Source organism: Ovis aries, chromosome X, assembly GCF_016772045.2.
Source record: "Ovis aries strain OAR_USU_Benz2616 breed Rambouillet chromosome X, ARS-UI_Ramb_v3.0, whole genome shotgun sequence".
Taxonomy (NCBI): Eukaryota; Metazoa; Chordata; class Mammalia; order Artiodactyla; family Bovidae; genus Ovis; species Ovis aries.
Genome location: NC_056080.1, coordinates 71,590,410 through 71,609,992, shown reverse-complemented (window position 1 = coordinate 71,609,992; position 19,583 = coordinate 71,590,410). Strand labels below are relative to the sequence as shown.

The window sequence follows — 19,583 nt, the reverse complement described above, 5'->3', positions numbered from 1 at the left end:
TGTCAATTACTTTGCTGAGCAGGAACTTTTAAGTTTGAAGTACCAGCTGTTAATTCTTGTTTTTGTTGTTTATACTTTTGGTGTCACATCTGAATAATCATTGCCACAACCAATAGCAAGGAGCTTCTTCCCTATATTTTCTTTTTAGAGGTTTTATGGTGTCAGATCTTTGATACATTTTGAGTTAATTTTTGTGAGTGATCCAAGATAGGGATCTGGTTTCATTTTTTGTTGTTGTTCACCTGTGTTTATCCAGTTTTCTCAGCACCATTTGTTGAAGAAACTGTCCTTTCCCCATTGAGTGTCCTTGGTTCCATTTTGTTTTTGAATATTAGTTAACTGTACATGTGAGAGAATTAATTCTAAGGTAGGTTGATAAGAAGTTCTGGGTCTCCAAGGAGGAGAAAATGGTATGGGGCTCTCAAGGAGGAGAAAAGGTCAAACTTTTTTATTTTCTATAGTGCTTTGTCTTAGTCACATAAGACATTTTTTTTTGTTAAACTCTTGACTTGTTATGGCAACAATTATTAAGACTAACTTTCTTTAAGCCCAGAGCTAATGATTATACAAGAAAACAATGCATTTTTCTAAAGGGTATGTTTTTCCTTAAGCTCTGTACTAATGATTATATAACAACAGTGTATCTTGCTGAAGAACATGTTTCTCCTTAACGAGAACCTTCTGACTAATCTTATTTTCTTTTTTTTAAATATAAATTTATTTGTTTTAATTGGAGGCTAATTGCTTTACAGTATTGTATTGGTTTTGCCATACATCAACATGAATCCCCCACAGATGTACACGTGTTCCCCATCCTGAACCCCCTGCTGACCTCCCTCCCCATACCATCCCTCTGGGTCATTCCAGCGCACCAGCCCCGAGCATCCTGTATCAGGCATCGAACCTGGACTGGTGATTTGTTTCATATATGATATCATACATGTTTCAGTGCCATTCTCCCAAATCATCCCACCCTCGCCCTCTCCCACAGACTCCAAAACACTGTTCTATACATCTGGGCCTCTTTTGCTGTCTTACATACAGGGTTATCATTACCATCTTTCTAAATTCCATGTATATGCATTAGTATACTGTATTGGTGTTTTTCTTTCTGGCTTACTTCACTCTGTATAATAGGCTCCAGTTTCATCCACTTCATTAGAACTGATTCAAATGTATTCTTTTTAATGGCTGAGTAATACTCCATTGTGTATATATGCCGCAGCTTTCTTATCCATTCGTCTTCTGATGGATATCTGGGTTGCTTCCATGTCCTGGCTATTATAAACAGTGCTGCGATGAACATTGGGGGTACACGTGTCTCTTTCAATTCTGATTTCCTCAGTGTGTATGCCCAGAAGTGGGATTGCTGGGTCATAAGGCAGTTCTATTTCCAGTTTTTAAAGAAATCTCCACACTGTTCTCCATAGTGGTGGTACTAGTTTGCATTCCCACCAACAATGTAAGAGGGTTCCCTTTTCTCCACACCCTCTCCAGCATTTATTGCTTGTAGACTTTTGGATAGCATCCATTCTGACTAGTGTGAAATCGTACCTCATTGTGGTTTTAATTTGCATTTCTCTGATAATGAGTGATGTTGAGCATCTTTTTATGTGTTTGTTAGCCATCTGTATGTCTTCTTTGGAGAAATGTCTATTTAGTTCTTTGGCCCACTTTTTGATTGGGTCATTGATTTTTCTGGAATTGAGCTGCAGGAGTTGCTTTTATATATTTGAGATTAGTTGTTTGTCAGTTGCTTCATTTGCTCTTATTTTCTCCCATTCTGAAGGCTGTCTTTTCACCTTGCTTAGAGTTTCCTTTGTTGTGCAGAAGCCTTTAATTTTAATTAGGTCCCATTTGTTTATTTTTGCTTTTATTTCCAATATTCTGGAGGTTAGTCATAGAGGATCCTGCTGTGATTTATGTCAGAGAGTGTTTTGCCTATGTTTTCCTCTAGGAGTTCTATAGTTTCTGGTCTTATGTTTAGATCTTTAATACACTTTGTGTTTATTTTTGTGTATGCCTTTTCAAAATCCAGCTTAACCATCTGGAAGCTCAAGGTATACGTTTCTTTCTGGAGAGTTTTTATCATAAATGGATGTTGAATTTTGTCAAAGGCTTTCTCTGCATCTATTGAGATAATCATATGGCTTTTATTTTTCAATTTGTTAATGTGATGTATTACACTGATTTATTTGCAGATATTTAAGAATCCTTGTATCCATGGGATAAAGCCCACTTGGTCATGGTGTATGATCTTTTTAATGTGTTGTTGGATTCTGATTGTTAGAATTTTGTTGAGGATTTTTGCAGCTGTGTTCATCAGTGATATTGGCTTGTAGTTTTCTTTTCTTGTGGCATCTTTGTCAGGTTTTGGTATTAGGGTGATGGTGGCCTCATAGAATGAGTTTGGAAGTTTACCTTCCTCTGCAATTTTCTGGAAGAGTTTGAGTAGGATAGGTGTTAGCTCTTCTTTAAATTTTTGGTAGAATTCAGCTGTGAAGCCTTCTGGACCTAGGCTTTTGTTTACTGGAAGATTTCTGATTACAGTTTCAATCTCCATGCTTGTGATGCATCTGTTAAGATTTTCTATTTCTACCTGGTTCAGTTTTGGAAAGTTGTACTTTTCTAAGAATTTGTCCATTTCTTCCACGTTGTCCATTTTATTGGGATATAATTACTGATAGTAGTCTCTTATGATCCTTTTTATTTCTGTGTTGTCTGTTGTGATCTCTCCATTTTCATTTCTAATTTTATTGATTTGATTTTTCTCCTTTTGTTTCTTAATGAGTCTGGCTAATGGTTTGTAAAGTTTATTTTTCCTTTCAGAGAACCAGCTTTTGGCTTTGTTGATTTTTACTATGGTTTTTTTTTTTTTTTTTTGCTTCTTTTGCATTTATTTCTGCCCTAATTTTTAAGATTTCTTTCCTTCTACTAACCCTGGGGTTCTTAATTTCTTCCTTTTCTAGTTGCTTTAGCTGTAGAATTAGGTTAATTATTTGACTTTTTTCTTGTTTCTTGGGGTATGCCTGTATTGCTATGAACCTTCCCCTTAGCACTGCTTTTATAGTGTCCCACAGGTTTTGGGTTGTTGTGTTTTCATTTTCATTCAATTCTATGCATATTTTGATTTCTTCTGTGATTTGTTGGTTATTCAGCAGCGTGTTGTTCAGCTTCCATATGTTGGAATTTTTAATAGTTTCTCTCCTGTAGTTGAGATCTAATCTTACTGCATTGTGGTCAGAAAAGATGCTTGGAATGATTTTAATTTTTTTGAATTTACCAAGGCTAGATTTATGGCCCAGGATGTGATCTATCCTGGAGAAGGTTCTGTGTGTGCTTGAGAAAAAGGTGAAATTCATTGTTTTTGGGTGCAGTGTCCTATAGATATCAATTAGGTCTAACTAGTCTATTGTATCATTTAAAGTTTGTGTTTCCTTGTTAATTTTCTGTTTAGTTCATCTATCCATAGGTGTGAGAGGGGTATTAAAATCTCCAACTATTATTGTGTTATTGTTAATTTCCCCTTTCATACTTGTTAGCATTTGTCTTACACATTGCAGTGCTCCTACGTTGGGTGCATATATGTTTATAATTGTTATATCTTCTTCTTGGATTGATCCTTTGATCATTATGTAGTGTCCTTCTTTGTTTCTTTTCACAGCCTTTGTTTTAAAGTCCATTTTATCTGATGTGAGTATTGCTACTCCTGCTTTCTTTTTGTCTCTATTTGCATGGATTATCTTTTTCCAGTCCTTCACTTTCAGTGTGTATGTGTCCCTTGTTTTGAGGTGGGTCTCTTGTAGATGACATATATAGGGGTCTTGTTTTTGTATCCATTCAGCCAGTCTTTTGGTTGGGGCACTCAACCCATATTTTTAAGGTAATTATTGATAAGTATGATCCTGTTGCCATTTACTTTATTGGTTTGGGGTTGAGTTTATACACCCTTTTTGTGTTTCCTGTCTAGAGAAGACCCTTTAGCATTTGTTGGAGAGCTGGTTTGGTGGTGCTGAATTCTCTGAGCTTTTGCTTGTCTGTAAAGCTTTTGATTTCTCCTTCATATTTGAATGAGATCCTTGCTGGGTACAGTAATCTGGGCTGTACGTTATTTTTTTCATCACCTTTAGTATGTCCTGCCATTCCCTCCTGGCTTGAAGAGTTTTTATTGAAAGATCAGCTGTTATCCTGATGGGAATCCCTTTATGTGTTATTTGTTGTTTTTCCCTCACTGCTTTTAACATGTGTTCTTTGTGTTTGATCTTTGTTAATTTGATTAATTAAAAGGGGTGTTTTGCCTTGGTTTATCCTGTTTGGAACTCTCTGGGTTTCTTGAACTTGGGTGATTGTTTCCTTCCGTATTTTAAGGAAGTTTTCAACTATTATCTCCTCAAGTATTTTCTCATGGTCTTTCTTTTTGTCTTCTTCTTCCGGGACTCCTATGATTTGAATGTTGGGGTGTTTAACATTGTCCTAGAGGTCTCTGAGATTGTCCTCATTTATTTATACTCGGTTTTCTTTTTTCCTCTCTGATTCATTTATTTCTACCATTCTATCTTCTATCTCACTAATCCTATCTTCTGCCTCCTTTATTCTATTATTTTTTCTCTCCAGATTATTTTTGATCTAATTTATTGCATTATTCATTATATATTGACTCTTTTATTTCTTCTAGGTCTGTGTTAAATCTTTCTTGCATCTTCTCAATGCTTGTCTCCAGGCTATTTATCTGTGATTCCATTTTGTTTTCAAGATTTTGGATCATTTTCACTATCATTATTGGAATTCTTTATCAGGTAGATTCCCTATCTCTTCCTGTTTGGTTTGGTGGGTATTTATCCTGTTCCTTTACTTGCTGGGTATTCCTCTGTCTCTTCATCTTGTTTATATTGTTGTGTTTGGGGTGGCCTTTCTGTATTCTGGCAGTTTGTGGAGTTCTCTTTATTGTGGTGTTTCCTCACTGTGGGTGGGGTTGTACAGGTGGCTTGTCAAGGTTTCCTGCTTAGGGAAGCTTGTGTTGTTGTTCTTGTGGGTGGAGCTGGATTTCTTCTCTCTGGAGTGCAATGAAGTGTCCAGTAATGAGTTATGAGATGTCAGTGGGTTTGGAGTGACTTTGGGCAGCCTTCATATTGAAGCTCAGGGCTATGTTCCTGTGTTGCTGGAGAATTTGTGTGGTATGTCTTGCTCTAGAACTTGTTGGCCCTTGGGTGGTGCATGGTTTCAGTGTAGGTATGGAGGCGTTTGATGAGCTCCTATTGATTAATGTTCCCTGGAGTCAGGAGTTTTCTCAGGATTTGAACTTAAGCTTCCTGTTTCTGGTTTTCAGTCCTATTTTTACAGTAGTCTCAAGACTTCTCAATCTATACAGCACCAATGATAAAACATCTAGGTTAATGATGAAACGTTTCTCTATCGTGAGGGACACCTGGAGAGGTTAACAGAGTTACATGGAGAAGAGAAGGAGGAGGAGGGAGTTAGAGGTGATCCAAGTGAGATGAGGTGAAAGCAAAAGAGGAGAGAGCAAGCTAGCCAGTTATCTCTTCCTTATGTGTGCTCCACAGTCTGGACCACTCAGAGATGTTCACGGAGTTATACAGAGAAGAGAAGAGGGAGGAAGGAGACAGAGGTCACCAGGAGGATAAAGGGGGGAATCAAAAGGAGAGAGACAGATCCAGCCGGTAATCAGTTCCCTAAGTGTTCTCCACCACCAGGGACACACAAAGAGATTCACAGAGTTGGGTAGAGAAGAGAAGTGGGAGGGAGGAAATAGAGGCACCCTGGTGGAGAAAAAGGAGAGTCCAAAGGGAGAGAGAACAGTCAAGCCAGTAATCTTACTCGCAAGTAAAAATGGGTACTGAAGATTGGGTTTTTAAAGGTACAAAATTAATAACAAATGCCAAAAAGCAAAGATTAAAATTCTAGAGTAGAATTTGGATTTTCAAAAATACAATATTAAAGAAAAGAAAAAGTTACAAAAATTATAAAACATATACATATATATGAAGTTTGCTTTAAAAAATAGATTCTCTTTTTTTTTTTGCAAACTAATAGTAGGTTATAAAAATGAAAAATAAAGGAGTAATAGAGGACTTAAAATTTTTAAAAAAATTGAAAAAAAGAATGATAGTAAAAATAGTAAAAATATATCTAGGACTTTCTCTGGTGTTGTTGTGGGCATTGTGGGGTCTGTTCATTTTCGGATAGTTCCTTGATTTGGCTTATATTTCTCAAGATCTATAGGCCCCTTCCTATATGGTTGGTACTAACTACAGGGTTTTAATCTATTGCACCTGTCACTTCCAAGGTGGTTATCTCTGTTTTAGCTTCTTCTATTTGCTGGTCTCTTCCATTTTAAAGGAGATCAGCCCTGGGTTTTCTTTGAAAGGAATGATGCTAAAGCTGAAACTCCAGTACTTTGGCCACCTCATGTGAAGAGTTGACTCATTGGAAAAGACTCTGATGGGAAAGATTGGGGGCAGGAGGAAAAGGGGACGACAGAGGATAAGATGGCTGGGTGGCATCACCGACTTGATGGATGTGAGTTTGAGTGAACTCCGGGAGTTGGTGATGGGCAGGGAGGCCTGGCGTGCTGCGATTCATGGGGTTGCAACGAGCCAGACACAACTGAGCGACTGAACTGAACTCAGTGTCTAATAGCCTCCCTGCCACAAGGGGGCGGTGGTGGACACTTTTTTAGCCTGGAGCTTCAGTTGTGCTGTTGGGAGGGAGGGACGCTGCAAACAAGAACACTGGTGTGTGCTTGCAGTATCTCGGCCACACTGGTTTTGCCCCCTCTCACTGCATGTGTGCTTTCCCTGTCTACACTGCTTAGGCTCTAGCTTGCTCTGCCGGGAACTGTCTGAGGCCAGCCCTGGGTTGTATGCACTTCCTAGGTCTAAGCTGCTCAGGTTCAGGTACTCAGGTAGTCCTCAGAGGCGCAGACTCCGTTGGGTCTGCATTTTGTGCCCTTCCCAGGTCCGAGCAGCTCAGGTCATCAGGTGTTTGGCGAGCACGGTCACTGCGACTTATCGCCTCCCCCATCCCTGCCACTCAGTTTTCTGGGTGTACAGCTGGCACACCTTCTCAGGTGGATGTTGACCATCCAGAATCCCAGGACGTCTTAGTTAGCAGCGAAGCCTGCTTGCAGTTTGGCAGATCATGCCTCTCTGTGATTACACCCTTCAGGCTTTGGCTGCCTGTCACTGGAGTGGGATGGTCTGCAGCCTGCTACCTCTGTTCAGTCCTTTCTTCTGTGAGCAGGCCTGCGGGTATATTAGGTTAGGGCTTTTTGTTTAGCTCTAGTCAGCCCTTTGTTCTGTGAGTGGGACTGGGGATGTCTTAAGTTAGTGCTTTTCACGTGGTAGTTATCCCACAGTCTGGTTTGCTAGCCCAAATTAGTTCCCTCAGATTGCCCTTGGGGCATTCAGGCCCAGTCCTTACTGTAATCAATGCAGCCCACAACTCCCTGCCCAGCCCCCGCTTGCTAGTTGTGGATGCAGGTGTCTGTACTGCTTGTCCGCTGGAGGAGTTACCTTTGGGGATGTAATCTGTGGGTTTAAATTATTTATTTATTTTTCCTCCCAGTTATGTTGCCCTCTGTGGTTCCAAAGCTCACCACAGACTAGGCAGTGAGAGTGTTTTCTGGTGTTTGGAAACTTCTCTCTTTTTAAGACTCCCTTCCCAGATGGAGCTCCATCCCTATCTCTTTTGTCTCTCTTTTTGTCTTTTCTATTTTTTCCTACCTCCTTTCAAAGACAATGGACTGCTTTTCTGGGTGCCTGATATCCTCTGCCGGCATTCAAAAGTTGTTTGGTGGAATTTACTCAGGGTTCAAATGTTCTTTTGATGAATTTGTCGGGGAGAAAGTGGTCTCTGTGTCCTATTCCTCTGCCATCTTAGGACCACCTCTCTAATCTTATTTTCTTAAGAGATGGGACTGGGTCTGGCAAGACCTTTCTGTTGTTAGTTCTAATCTTGTTCACTTAAGATGTATGTTGTGGGAGTGGGTCTGGTAAAAGTATATAAGGCCTTGATAAGACTAGCAAGTGGAGCACTCTCCATCCTCCTTCTTAAGTCTATGTCAGAAGCTTTCTCTGTACTTTTTCACTGTAATAAAACTTCCGCCACACAAAACCTCTGTGTAATCAAGCCTGGTCCCTAATCCCAAAGCTAAATCTTCTTTGGAGGTCATAAATCCAACACCATTCACCATAAGCTATCACATGGAGGCTTATTTCTGGATTCTCAGGAAGTTCCATTTGTATGTGGGTGTATGTTTATACCAGTGCTATACTGTTTTACTATATCTTAGTAGTATAGTTTGAAATCTGAAAGTGTGATGCATCTGGCTTTGTTCTTTCTCAGGCTTGCTTCCATTATTCTTATGTTTTTGTGGTTCCTGTACAAATTTTAGGATTGCCTTTTCTATATCTTTGAACTATGCCATTAAAATTTTCATGGTGGTTGCATTGAATCTATAAGTAGCTTTTGGTGGCATGGACACGTTAATAATCTTTCCATACATGAACATGGAATTTCTTTCCATTTGTTTGTTCTTCAATTTTTTTCAACAAAGTCTTACAGTATTTTTTTTGCATAGATTTTTTTGCATTATTGGTTAAATTTATTCCTAGGTATTTTTTTTTTGTTTTTGATGCTGTTGTGAATGGAATAAGCTTGTTTACAGATGTTTCATTAGTTTTTGTGTTTAGAAGTGAAACTTTTTTATGTTGATTTTGTATCCTGAAACTTTACTGAATGTGTTGATTCATTCTAACGTGTATGAAATCATATCATCTCAAAAAAAAAGAAAAATCATATTATCTGCTAATAACAACTGTTATACTTCTTCCTTTCCCATTTGGATGTCTTTTATTTCTTTGTCTTAGGTAATTACTCCGTCTAGGACTTCAGTACTAAACTGAACAAAAGTAGTGAGAGTAGGCATCCTTGTATTGCTCCTAGTCTTAGTGGGAAAAACTTTTGATATTTTCCATTGAATATGATGTTAACTATGGATTTGTTGCATATGACCTTTATTATGTTGGTATGCTGTTCTATATCCAATGTACTGAAAATTTTTACCATGAAAGGATGTTGGATTTTTCAAATGCTTTTTCTTCATCTTTTGAGATGATTATGTGATTTTTATATTTCATTCTATTATTGTTATACATTATATTTATTGGTTTGCATATGCTGGACCATCCTTGTATCCTAGGGATAAATTCCACTTGATCTATTAATGTTTTCTTGAATTAGGTTTGCTGTTATTTTGTTGAGAATTTTTTGCATCTGTGTTCATTAAGATATTGATCTGCAGTTTTCCTATGTCATTATCTGACTTTAGTATCAGAGTAATGCTGGCCTTGTAGAATGAATTTGGAAGTGTTCACTTCTCTACAATTTGAAAGAGTTTGAGAAGGAATGGCATTAATTCTTCTTAAAAGTTTTGGTGGAATTGGCCTGTGAAACCACCTGTTCTAGGGTTTTCTGTTTTGAGAGCTATTTGATTACTGATTCAGTCTGTTTACTCGTTATTGATCTGTTCAGATTTTCTGTTTATTTCTGCTTCAGTGTTGGTATATTCCTGCTTCAGTGTTGGTAGGTTATGTGTTTCTAGAAATTTATCCATTTCTTCTAGATTATCTAAATGTTGGCATGTAATTGTTCATTGTAGTCTCTTATGAACCTCTGTGTTGGGTTGGCCAAAAAGTTCTATCATGTTTTTCCCCAGAGATGGTTCTTAGTTGTCTTTAACTTGATTTGAAATATTTTTGTTAGATTGTATTGTGTATAATGACGCTGTCATATCAGCGTGCATTAAAAAGACTTACTAAAAATTGGTGAATTTTTGTGTAGCCATTTTAGTATTGAAGATGAAGGAAAAAAGCAACATTTTGGCATATGATGCTTTATTATTTCAAGAAAGGTAAAAATGCAACTTAAAGACACACAAAAAAAGATTTCTGCAGTATATTGAGAAGGTACTGTGACTGATCAAAAGTGTCAAGAGTGATTTGTGAAGTTTTGACCTGGATTTTTTCTCACTGCATGATGTTCCATGGTTGCAGAGACAAGTCGAAAGTGATAATGATCAAATTGAGACATTAGTTGAGAACAGTCAATGTTATATCACATAGGAGATAGTTGACATACGCAGAATATCCAAATCAAGTGTTTAAAATCATTTATACCTCCTTGGTAAATTAATCATTTTGATGTGTGGGTTCCACATAAATTCAGTGAAAAAACTTTCTTGACCATATTTCCACATGTTATTCTCTTCTGAAACATAACAGAAATGTTCTGTTTTTTAGAACAAATTGTAACAGATACTGAAAAGTGGATACTGTATAATAATGTAGAATGGAAGAGAGTGTGGGGTAAATGAAATAAACTACCACCAATCAGACCGAAGGCTGGTCTTATCCAAAGAAAGTGATGTTGTGGATATAGTGGGATTGGAAGGGAGTCGTCTATCATGAAAACCTTCTGGAAAACCAAATATTAACTCCCACAAGTACTGCTCCCATTTAGACCGTGGAAAGCAGCACTTGATGAAAAGTATCTGGAATTAGTCAGCAGAAAATGCATAATCTTTCACCAGGCTAATATAAGACCACATGTTTCTTTGATGATCAGGCAAAAACTATTATGGCTTGGCTGAGAAATTCTCATTGATCTGCCATATTGATCAGACATTGAGCCTTTGGATTTCCATTTATTTCGATCTTGACAAAATTCTCATAATGGAAAAAAGTTCAGTTCCTTGGAAGACTGTTAAAAGGCACCTGGAATAGTTATTTGCTTAAAAATATAAAGTTTTGTGAAGATGGAATTATGAAGTTGCCTGAAAAATGGCAGAAGGTCGTGGAACAAAACAGTGATACACTGTTCAATAAAGTTCTTGGTGAAAATGAAAAAATGTGTCTTTAATCCAAAATCGAAGGAACTTCTTGGCCAACCAAATATTTCTGCAGTATTATTTGAGTCTTCTCTTTTTTATTCTTAGTCTAGCTACAATTGTCAAATGTTTATCTTTTTGAAGAACCAGCTCTTAGTTTTGTTGGACCTTTCTACTGTTTTTCTTGTCTGTTTCACTTATTTTCCCTCTGATCTCTTATTTCTGTCCTTCTGCTGTTGGGTTTTACTTTGTTCTTTCTAGTTTCTTGAAGTGATATTCTATTTCCAATTGTTCTAATTTTTTGATACATTCTGCAGCATCTCATAGGGTTTGATATGTTTCCATTTTCATTTATTTACATATAGTTTTTTTATTTCCTTTTGGTTTTTTTTTCCTTTTACAATTGGTTGTTCAGAAGTGTGTTTAGTTTTCACATGTTTGTAGACTTTCCAGCTTTCCTCTTTTTGTTGATTTGTAGTTTTATATCATTATAGTCAGAAAAGATAGTCAAAATGATTTTAGTCTTCTTAAATTTGCTAGGACTTGTTTTGTGTCCTGTCATATGATCTTCTAAGGAACAAGCGTCCTTTTTAATAGTCTTTTCCTCTAAGCTGTATGCTACAGTTAAGTAGTTAACATACCATTCTAATATGGAATTATAGTTTTCTAACTCTGTCCATTTTTAACCTTTACCAGAGTGTTTCATATGTTATCATCTTGCTTTTTCGTGTTTTTGTTTCCTCAGCTTGAAGAACTCCTTTTAGCATATCTTTTCAAAGCAAGTATACCAGTGTTAAACTCCCTCAGCTTTTGTTTGTCTTAGAAATCCTTTATTTCGCCTTTACTTTTGAAGGATAACTTTGCTGGGTAAAGTATTCTTGGCTGGCAGTGTTTATTTTTCAATATTTTGAATGTATCATTCCACACTCTCCTGACCTATGGAGTCTCTGCTGAGAAATCTACTGATAGCCTAATAGGATTTGCTTTGTAGATCATCTTTTTTCCTTTTGCTGCCTTTAATATTCTTTCTTTACCATTGATTTCTGAAATTTTCGTTATAATGTGTTTTACAGAAGGTCTTTTTGAATTGTGGTAATAGGGTTTTCTATTAGCTTCATGTATTTGCATGTCCTTTCCCATGATTGCAGTGTTTTCAGCTGTTATTGTCCAATTAGTTTTTCATCAAAGGGGAGAGAAAAAAAAAAAGAAAAAACTCAACTGCTGTAATGCTAATGTCAATCCCATAGTGCATTTTAAATTTGGATTCTGCTATTGATAGCTGTATCCTTGCAAGAAATCATGTTTACTATGAGATTTAAAAGAAATATTCATTTTATTTATTTTTTAAGAGATGTTAATTTTAATTCAACATTTTTTATTAAGTATGTGAAATATAAAACCTTAAATTTAGTATAAGATAACTATTTTATATTTTATTACTAATTTCCAAAATTTTAAAATTATTTGCTACTTTGTAGTCTTTGTCCACTATCTGTTATATGATTGTTTCAACATGTTTTAGCAGGGGTTTCCTAATCTTTGGGTGTTTTTTTTGGTCTAATAATATTCTATTTTTCATGTATGGAGATAATAGAAGGAAATGTACTTTGTGGTCCCTCCCACCCCCCACAGAATTTGTGCATTTTCAATTGTAGTGATCCTTCTCTTTCTTCCTGCTTACTGACCTAGGTGCTTTGATATTATTGACTGGATTTAGGAGAACAGACTGTGTTGTCTTGAACAATTGTAGAAATAAGCTGATGTACTAAATAAAGTTTTTTGATACAACCACCCTGTAATAAGTCCTTGATTTGGATTTGCTGTCCTTGTTATTGATTCTTCTAATATTTTTTAGGTCTTTTTTTTTTACCATTTAATATTTGAAGGTCTAGCACTGACCTTTGAGGTCAAGATAATACATAGTACATGTTGTGCTATACTCAACAAATGTTCTAAAATATGCACACTTTTTTTCTAACAGAATTTTACCAGCTATTGATACTTTTTAATTTTTTTCATATGAAATGATGGATGATCACTTAATGGAGAGGAAAGTGAAGAAAAGAGTAACATAAGAAAAGAAGCACATCCTTATAAAAATTGAGGATGTCACAGCATGAGGAAGTTCAAGCTATTATTGAAGACTAGATGAAAAAAGTCAGTGTGATTCTAACTTTATTAATTTGAAATACAATGTTCTGTATTGTAATTTTGAAACAAATAGAACTTGATTACATGAAATGGTATGTTAATATCCAACATACAGTATAATATTATTTGCTTTGCATTATGAGATTTTGTTTCTTTTTTCAAAGGCCATTATTATTCATTTCTCAATGTAACTAAATAGCATTTAAAATGTTAATAGAATAAAATGACAGATTTCAGGAGAACATTTATGTGAATTTTATTCAGTTTTAATTAATTTCTTTAATATGTTCTTCATAAAATTTGAGGCTTCTTAGGGGATTACTGTGTTCTCTCCCTTTTACTCTTCATTACCGTTTCTAACTGATGTTGAGAAAGCACAGTATATTAAGCCAAAATAAGTTTAAGTTACTGTTTTTTAGTGACACTAGTAAAGTTACCTATAAGAAAATTACCCAATGTTGTGATTAAGTATACTGGGTACCACATGAGGAAAAGACATGTAAAGCAGAAAGTGACCAGTAATTCACAATAGAAAACGTTTAAGTTAGGCAGGATATTTTAAAATATTGGATATAATGCAACAGAGTGAACTAGAAATTTTAACATAAAGAGATTCAAAACTTGAAATAGTATTAGTGTTTAAAATGTGATGAGTGGCTATATTTGGTCCTAAACAAACATATCTATTGGGAAGGTGAGGCATCGTAGTGCAAGTTAAATGTATTTACAAATCTATGGACCAAAATTTGGCTGTACGACAGTGGGTAGAAATTGAGTGATAAATTTATACAGGATTATATTAAAGACTGGGCAGTATAAATGATGCTTTCCTAGTAGAGAGGTAAAAAAGCAGGATATCTAGATCAAACTAAAAATGAATGTCCCCCATCCCCCTCAACTCCAGTTTAGTTATTATGTTGAGGCATTTAAAACTACTACTTCTGTTTGTAGAAAATGATTGCATGTTAACAATTTCATATGGTTAATCCATGCACGAATACCCCCAAAACACATTTAAAGTTCCAGTTAGCATATGGGAAAGGAATTTATAGATTTATTTAAAAGGAATAGATGGGATAAATTAACTACTGAAGTTTTAACTGTTGGGGATAATTATATTTTGCTTTATTCTTCTCTACCCAAGAGAAAGATTTCTAAACTGTAAAGGGTAGAGCTAGTGGGTGAAAAAAAATTTCAAGATATATGAGTGAGTACTTGGCTGCTTTAAGAGTTACAAATGACTCAAGTCCTGGTATACTGAACTAGTTTAGGTATTCTTTGTGTAGTCAGAGTAGACAAAAGAAATGGGAATACAGAATGAACAGGTATACAAAAAGCAACAAAGACTAGATCTTGAAATTATTGATGGGTGAATTTAGCTTTAACCTCAGGAAAATTTTAGACAAGCTTATTTAATAACTATTTGTGTACTTTTATTTTTTAATTTTAATTTTTCACTAGAGTATAATTGCTTTACCATGTTGTGTTCCTGCTGTACAACAAAGTGAATCAGCTGTGTGTATACATATATCCCTTCCCTTTTGAACCTCCCTCCTACCTCCCCGATCCTACCCATCTAAGTCATCAAAGAGCACCGAGCTGAGCTCCCTGTACTTTATAGCAGGTTCCCACGGTAGTCTATATATGTCAATCTTAATCTCCCAATTTGTCCCACCTTCCCCTTCTGCCTCTGTGTCCCCATGTCCATTCTCAATGTCTGTGTCTCTATTCCTGCCCTGGAAATAGGTTCTGCGGAAGACCTAAATAGACCTCTCTCCAAAGAAGACATACAGATGGCCAAGAGTCACACGAAAAGATGGCTCCACATCACTAATTATTAGAGAAATGCAAATCAAAACTACAATGAGGTATCACCTCACACCAGTCAGAATGACCATCATCAAAAATAACTACAAACAATAAATGCTGGAGAGGATATGGAGAAAAGGGAACCCTCTTGCACTGTTGGTGGGGAACGTAAATTGTGGAGAACAGTATGAAGGTTCCTTAAAAAACTAAAAGTAGAACTATATATGACCCAGAAATCCCACTTTTGGGCATATACCCTGAATAAAACATAATTCAGAATGACATATGTACTCCAATGTTCATTGCAGCACTATTTACAATAGCCAGGACATGGAAACCACCAAAATGTCCAATGACAGATGAATGGATAAAGAAGATATACATAAACACAGTGGAATATTACTCAGCCATAAAAGGAACGAATTTGGGGCTTTTATAGAGATGTGGATGGACCTAGAGTCTGTCATACAGAGTGAAGTAAGTCAGAAAGAGAAAAAACAAATATATTAATGCATATGTGTGAAATCTAGAAAAATGGTACAGATGTGTACTTTAAGGAGGTTGTCACTGGAACTTAAATATGTATACTAAAAAGGAATGTCAAACTAACTAATCTGGCTAATGTAAGGTAGTGTAAGGCAGCTGTTTTAGAAATCTAATGTAGTAGAGGTGTAGCTGGAAATAATCCCCTGTATTCTGTGCTGATTAGACCACCGGGATATTTTGCTCAGTTCTTACTGTTTTAAGAGGCTCAGATATTGATGAACTAGGTATTTCCCAGAAAAAGAAAAAAGGCAAACACAATAGCGTTTATGGTGAAAGTGTTTTTTCTATAGGGAATGATAGAAAAGGTGTTTGTAAATTATTCCTGTGAGTAATGTAAAGGGGGACCTCACATGTTGAGGGACAAAATTAAGGTGCAAATGATAGTGATTGTTAAATATTTCATGAATTACCATATAGCAAAGGGATTTTACTTATCTTTTATGTGTAGCTCTCAAGGGCTAAACTGTTATTCTCTGGAAGTTATGGGGAAAGCAATTGAGTTCAGTTAAAGAAAGAGTCTGTCCAAAATTAGAACAATTTTTGAGAAATAATCTCTTCTTTATTAAAAGTGTATAGGAAGAGTCTGAAAGGCCTTCAAACAAATATGTTATAGAAAGGATAATTTTGTGGGGAGAGAATTTGGAGTAGAATTGGCAGTTCCCTAATTTGGCACAGTATCAGCATCGCTTGCAGAACTTATTTTAAAAAAAAAAAAAAACATGTTGAGAGCTATATATATTTCTGTAGATAATTTCATTAAAATATTTTATTCATTCTTATAGTTGAGTAAATGATTAAAGCTTTTGCCCAGTAGAATAATGTAAATTCCACAAGGATAGGGATCTTGTTTGACTTATAAATTGTATTTCCTGCATCTGTCACAGTGCTTAGCTCATAGTAGGTTGTGAACAAATATGTTTTAAGAAATATAGCAATAACTTTATTTGTAGCTGTTTATTAATTTTTGTGACTTAATAAGTCTATAAATACATAGAGTAAGTCTTGTTATTACTTGAATCTTTAAGCATTTTGGTCTCTTATTGAGTTAGTTCATATATCATTTTTTTAGAGAGCAGTTTGGAAGCTTATTCTACAAAAATTTAAAGGCAAAATTTAGGAGACATAATGGACTCTGAATCTAATATTTTGTACTTAAATACATTTTATGCATATTTATATTTAACTAATTTGTCAACATTTTATTGTGACATCACAGATGTTTCTCTCAAAAATTGTTAATAAATTTCAAGATAAAGTTGGCATGTTCACATCACTACTCAAGAGAAAATACTCTGTGATTGATTGTTTGAATCTTAGCTTCCTAGATAGAACGGTGTCCTAATTAATGTGTGCTATTTTTCAAAGGTTGCCAAATCGTTTACAACAGTGGATGAAGAAGCAGACATTTTGTTCTGACTAAAATTATGTTGCTTGATTGTCCTATTCTTACCAGTGTTTTGAATGTTGTAATCTTACTTTTTTAACTTTGAGAGCTAAAGTCCTTAGTAAATAGAGGCTGAGATAACATTTACTCTTATTGTGTTTTTAAAATACTTTAATCAAGGTAACTAATTATATATACTAAAACTGTTACCTGCTTTTGAAATACTGTAGATATTAGAAGTCTAAATATTGAGAATGTGATAATGAATACTGGATATATTGGTGTAGAGTTTGTGGGAATTTTTTATTTGTAGTTATTTCTCATTAATACATCATTTTACTTTGTTAGAGTGAAAGTTTAAATTGCTCATCTCTTATCTTGAGAAGAAGAAACAATGTAGTGTTTTAATCATAACTGCCAATATCTTCATCTAAAGACCTGTTGCCATTTTTATATTTTCTTAAATTTTTGTCACCAACAAAGGCAGGATTACATTTTTTTCCTTCCAGATTGAGTTGGTGTACTGTATTCTTGGCTATCAAAATACTCATAGCTTTGGGATTTTGGAATGGTAAAATATTTATGATGTGTGAAACAGCATTATACTTAACTATAAGATCTTAATTACATAAAAATGGATGTTTAGTTGTGAAAATACAATGAGACCTAGAAGAACACATCAAATGGTAAACTGCTTGTGATTATGAATGACTTTGTCTTTTGCTTCTTGTGTTTTTTGATTTCCTAATATGCACATGTTAACTTTTAAGAAATAAATGTTATTTTAAAAACCTTAAAAAAAATTAAATGTGTTCAAATAGTGCATTTAATAGACATTTATTTTTCAAGATTTTTAAAAATTTGGCATATACTTTTTATTTTTGCCTGTTTTATTTTTATTTATTTTTAGTTGACATATAATTGATTTACAATATTAGTTGCAGGTATATAATTGATTCAAAATTTTTATTGATTATACTGCATTTATAGTTATTATAAAATATTGGTGATATTTCCCTGTGCTGTACAATATATATCCTTGTGGCTTGTATACATTGTAGTTTGTATCTCTTAATCTCCTATCCCTAAGTTGCCCTTACCCCCTTTTCTCTCTTCATTGGTAACCGTTGGTTTGGTTACTAATGGACTAGTCATACTTTTCATTTCCTCCTGGTTTAATCTTAGGAGATTGTACATTTCTAGGAATTTGTCCATTTCTTCTAGGTTGTCCATATTATTGGCATATAGTTTTCCATAGTAATCTTGATAGAGACATTTAAATACAACTCAGTAATAATTGTGTATGTGTGTCCCTTTATTTTATTATTACTTTTGAGGAAAGGAACTTCAAGCATCCTTCCATCCCAAAGGAGCTATATATATTCATGCTAGAAGAATGGGATTCACTTCTTTCTAGTAAAATACTCAAGGATTGGTCAAAAGTGGACTCTTTTAAATTGTATTTTTATAGTCATTTATCAGCCATTACAAATTTCAGAAAATGTTCTTGATAAAATGCTCTTTAAAGATGTGAGAAAAACAAAAAGCATCAGTGCTGAAAAATAGTGGTTAAATGGAGAGTACATGCAAAAGAGTGTTGACAGAACTCCTTATTGAATATAGAGCCTAAGGCCTGTTGACATTACCAAATGTCTGAGAAAAATGTACAAACATTATCATTTCACGTGATTATATATGTATCATTTTATATATAAAAATATTGCTGAGTTAGGAAACAAGGAATATTTGATGATTATGCTGTTGAATATGCAATATACCTTATATTGGAATTTTTTGAATAGCTGTTCGTGGACTACAGAACCTACTTGTGTTTAAGATAAAAATGTATGTTTAAAGATTGTTAGTGAAAGTGAAAGTTGCTCAGTTGTGTTAAACTCTTTGCAACCCCATGGACTGTAGCCTGCCAGGCTCCTCTGTCCATAGAATTCTCCAGGCAAGAATACTGGAGTGGATAGCTGTTCCCTTCTCCAGGGGATCTTCCCAACTTAGGGACTGAACTGAGATCTCCTGCAATGCAGTTGTATTCTTACTGTCTGAGCCACCAGGGAAGCCCATAGAAGAGTGTTTAAATGAAACTTAAAAAAAAAAATCTACACTTTTATCACAAAGTGGTTGGTTTCATTTTTCTTTTTCTTTCTGGTGTTTATGCACATATATATATATTTTTATATAATTTAAGTCATCATATATTTTGAAGTTCATATTTTTTGCTTTGTAGTTCATAATTGTTCCATACTGAGGTAGTTTCCAATTTTAATTATTAATTTTTATAGAATAGTTTATCATATATTCTATAATTCTGATTCTTTCTCCATCTGATTTTCTGGTTTATTCTTCATGTTGATGATGTTGCTTTTAGTTCTTAAAGTTCAAATTGATTTTTAACCAGGGGCAATTTTTTTCCCCCCAGGAGATGTTTGGCAATGTCTGGGGATGTTTTTGCATGTCACAGGTTTTTGGTGATGGTGTGTTAATAGCATCTGTTGGGTAGAAGCCAGGTATGCTGCTAAACATTGTAGCCCCCCTACAACAAAGATTCACCAGTCTCAAAGTTCGTAAGTCCAGTAGTTCCAAGGTTGAAAAATGTAGAAAACAAAGCAGAAGTAATGGTTGATTACTTCAAGGAACTCAGAGCAGTAAGAAATATTTGACTAGAGAACGAAGATAACTTCTATAATTTTCAGACTTTAATGCCTGCTCTTCCCAACTTAGAGTTGTGGATATTTCTAGAGTTTGGGATGGGAAGCAACTGCCAAAAATGAATCT

The 19,583-nt window shown here is 35.1% G+C and overlaps 1 protein-coding gene across 6 annotated transcripts in view; it reads left to right on the top strand.

Annotated features, from left to right (window-relative positions):
- BRWD3 (bromodomain and WD repeat domain containing 3) overlaps nucleotides 1–19,583 on the top strand; it is a 163,616-nt gene that overhangs the window by 35,179 nt on the left and 108,854 nt on the right. The window contains exon 7 of one of the 6 annotated variants that reach the window (XR_009598745.1): nucleotides 14,804–15,343. The exons of 3 other annotated variants lie outside the window; for them this stretch is intronic. Coding sequence is in view for 2 of the 3 variants with exons in the window: in XM_042242419.2 (XP_042098353.1) it covers nucleotides 14,804–14,898 (95 nt within the window). In the remaining variant the exon portion in view is untranslated. Of the gene's footprint in view, nucleotides 1–14,803; nucleotides 17,600–19,583 lie in introns of those variants that run through there. 2 more of the 6 variants (XM_042242419.2, XM_042242417.2) reach the window with 2 other exon arrangements.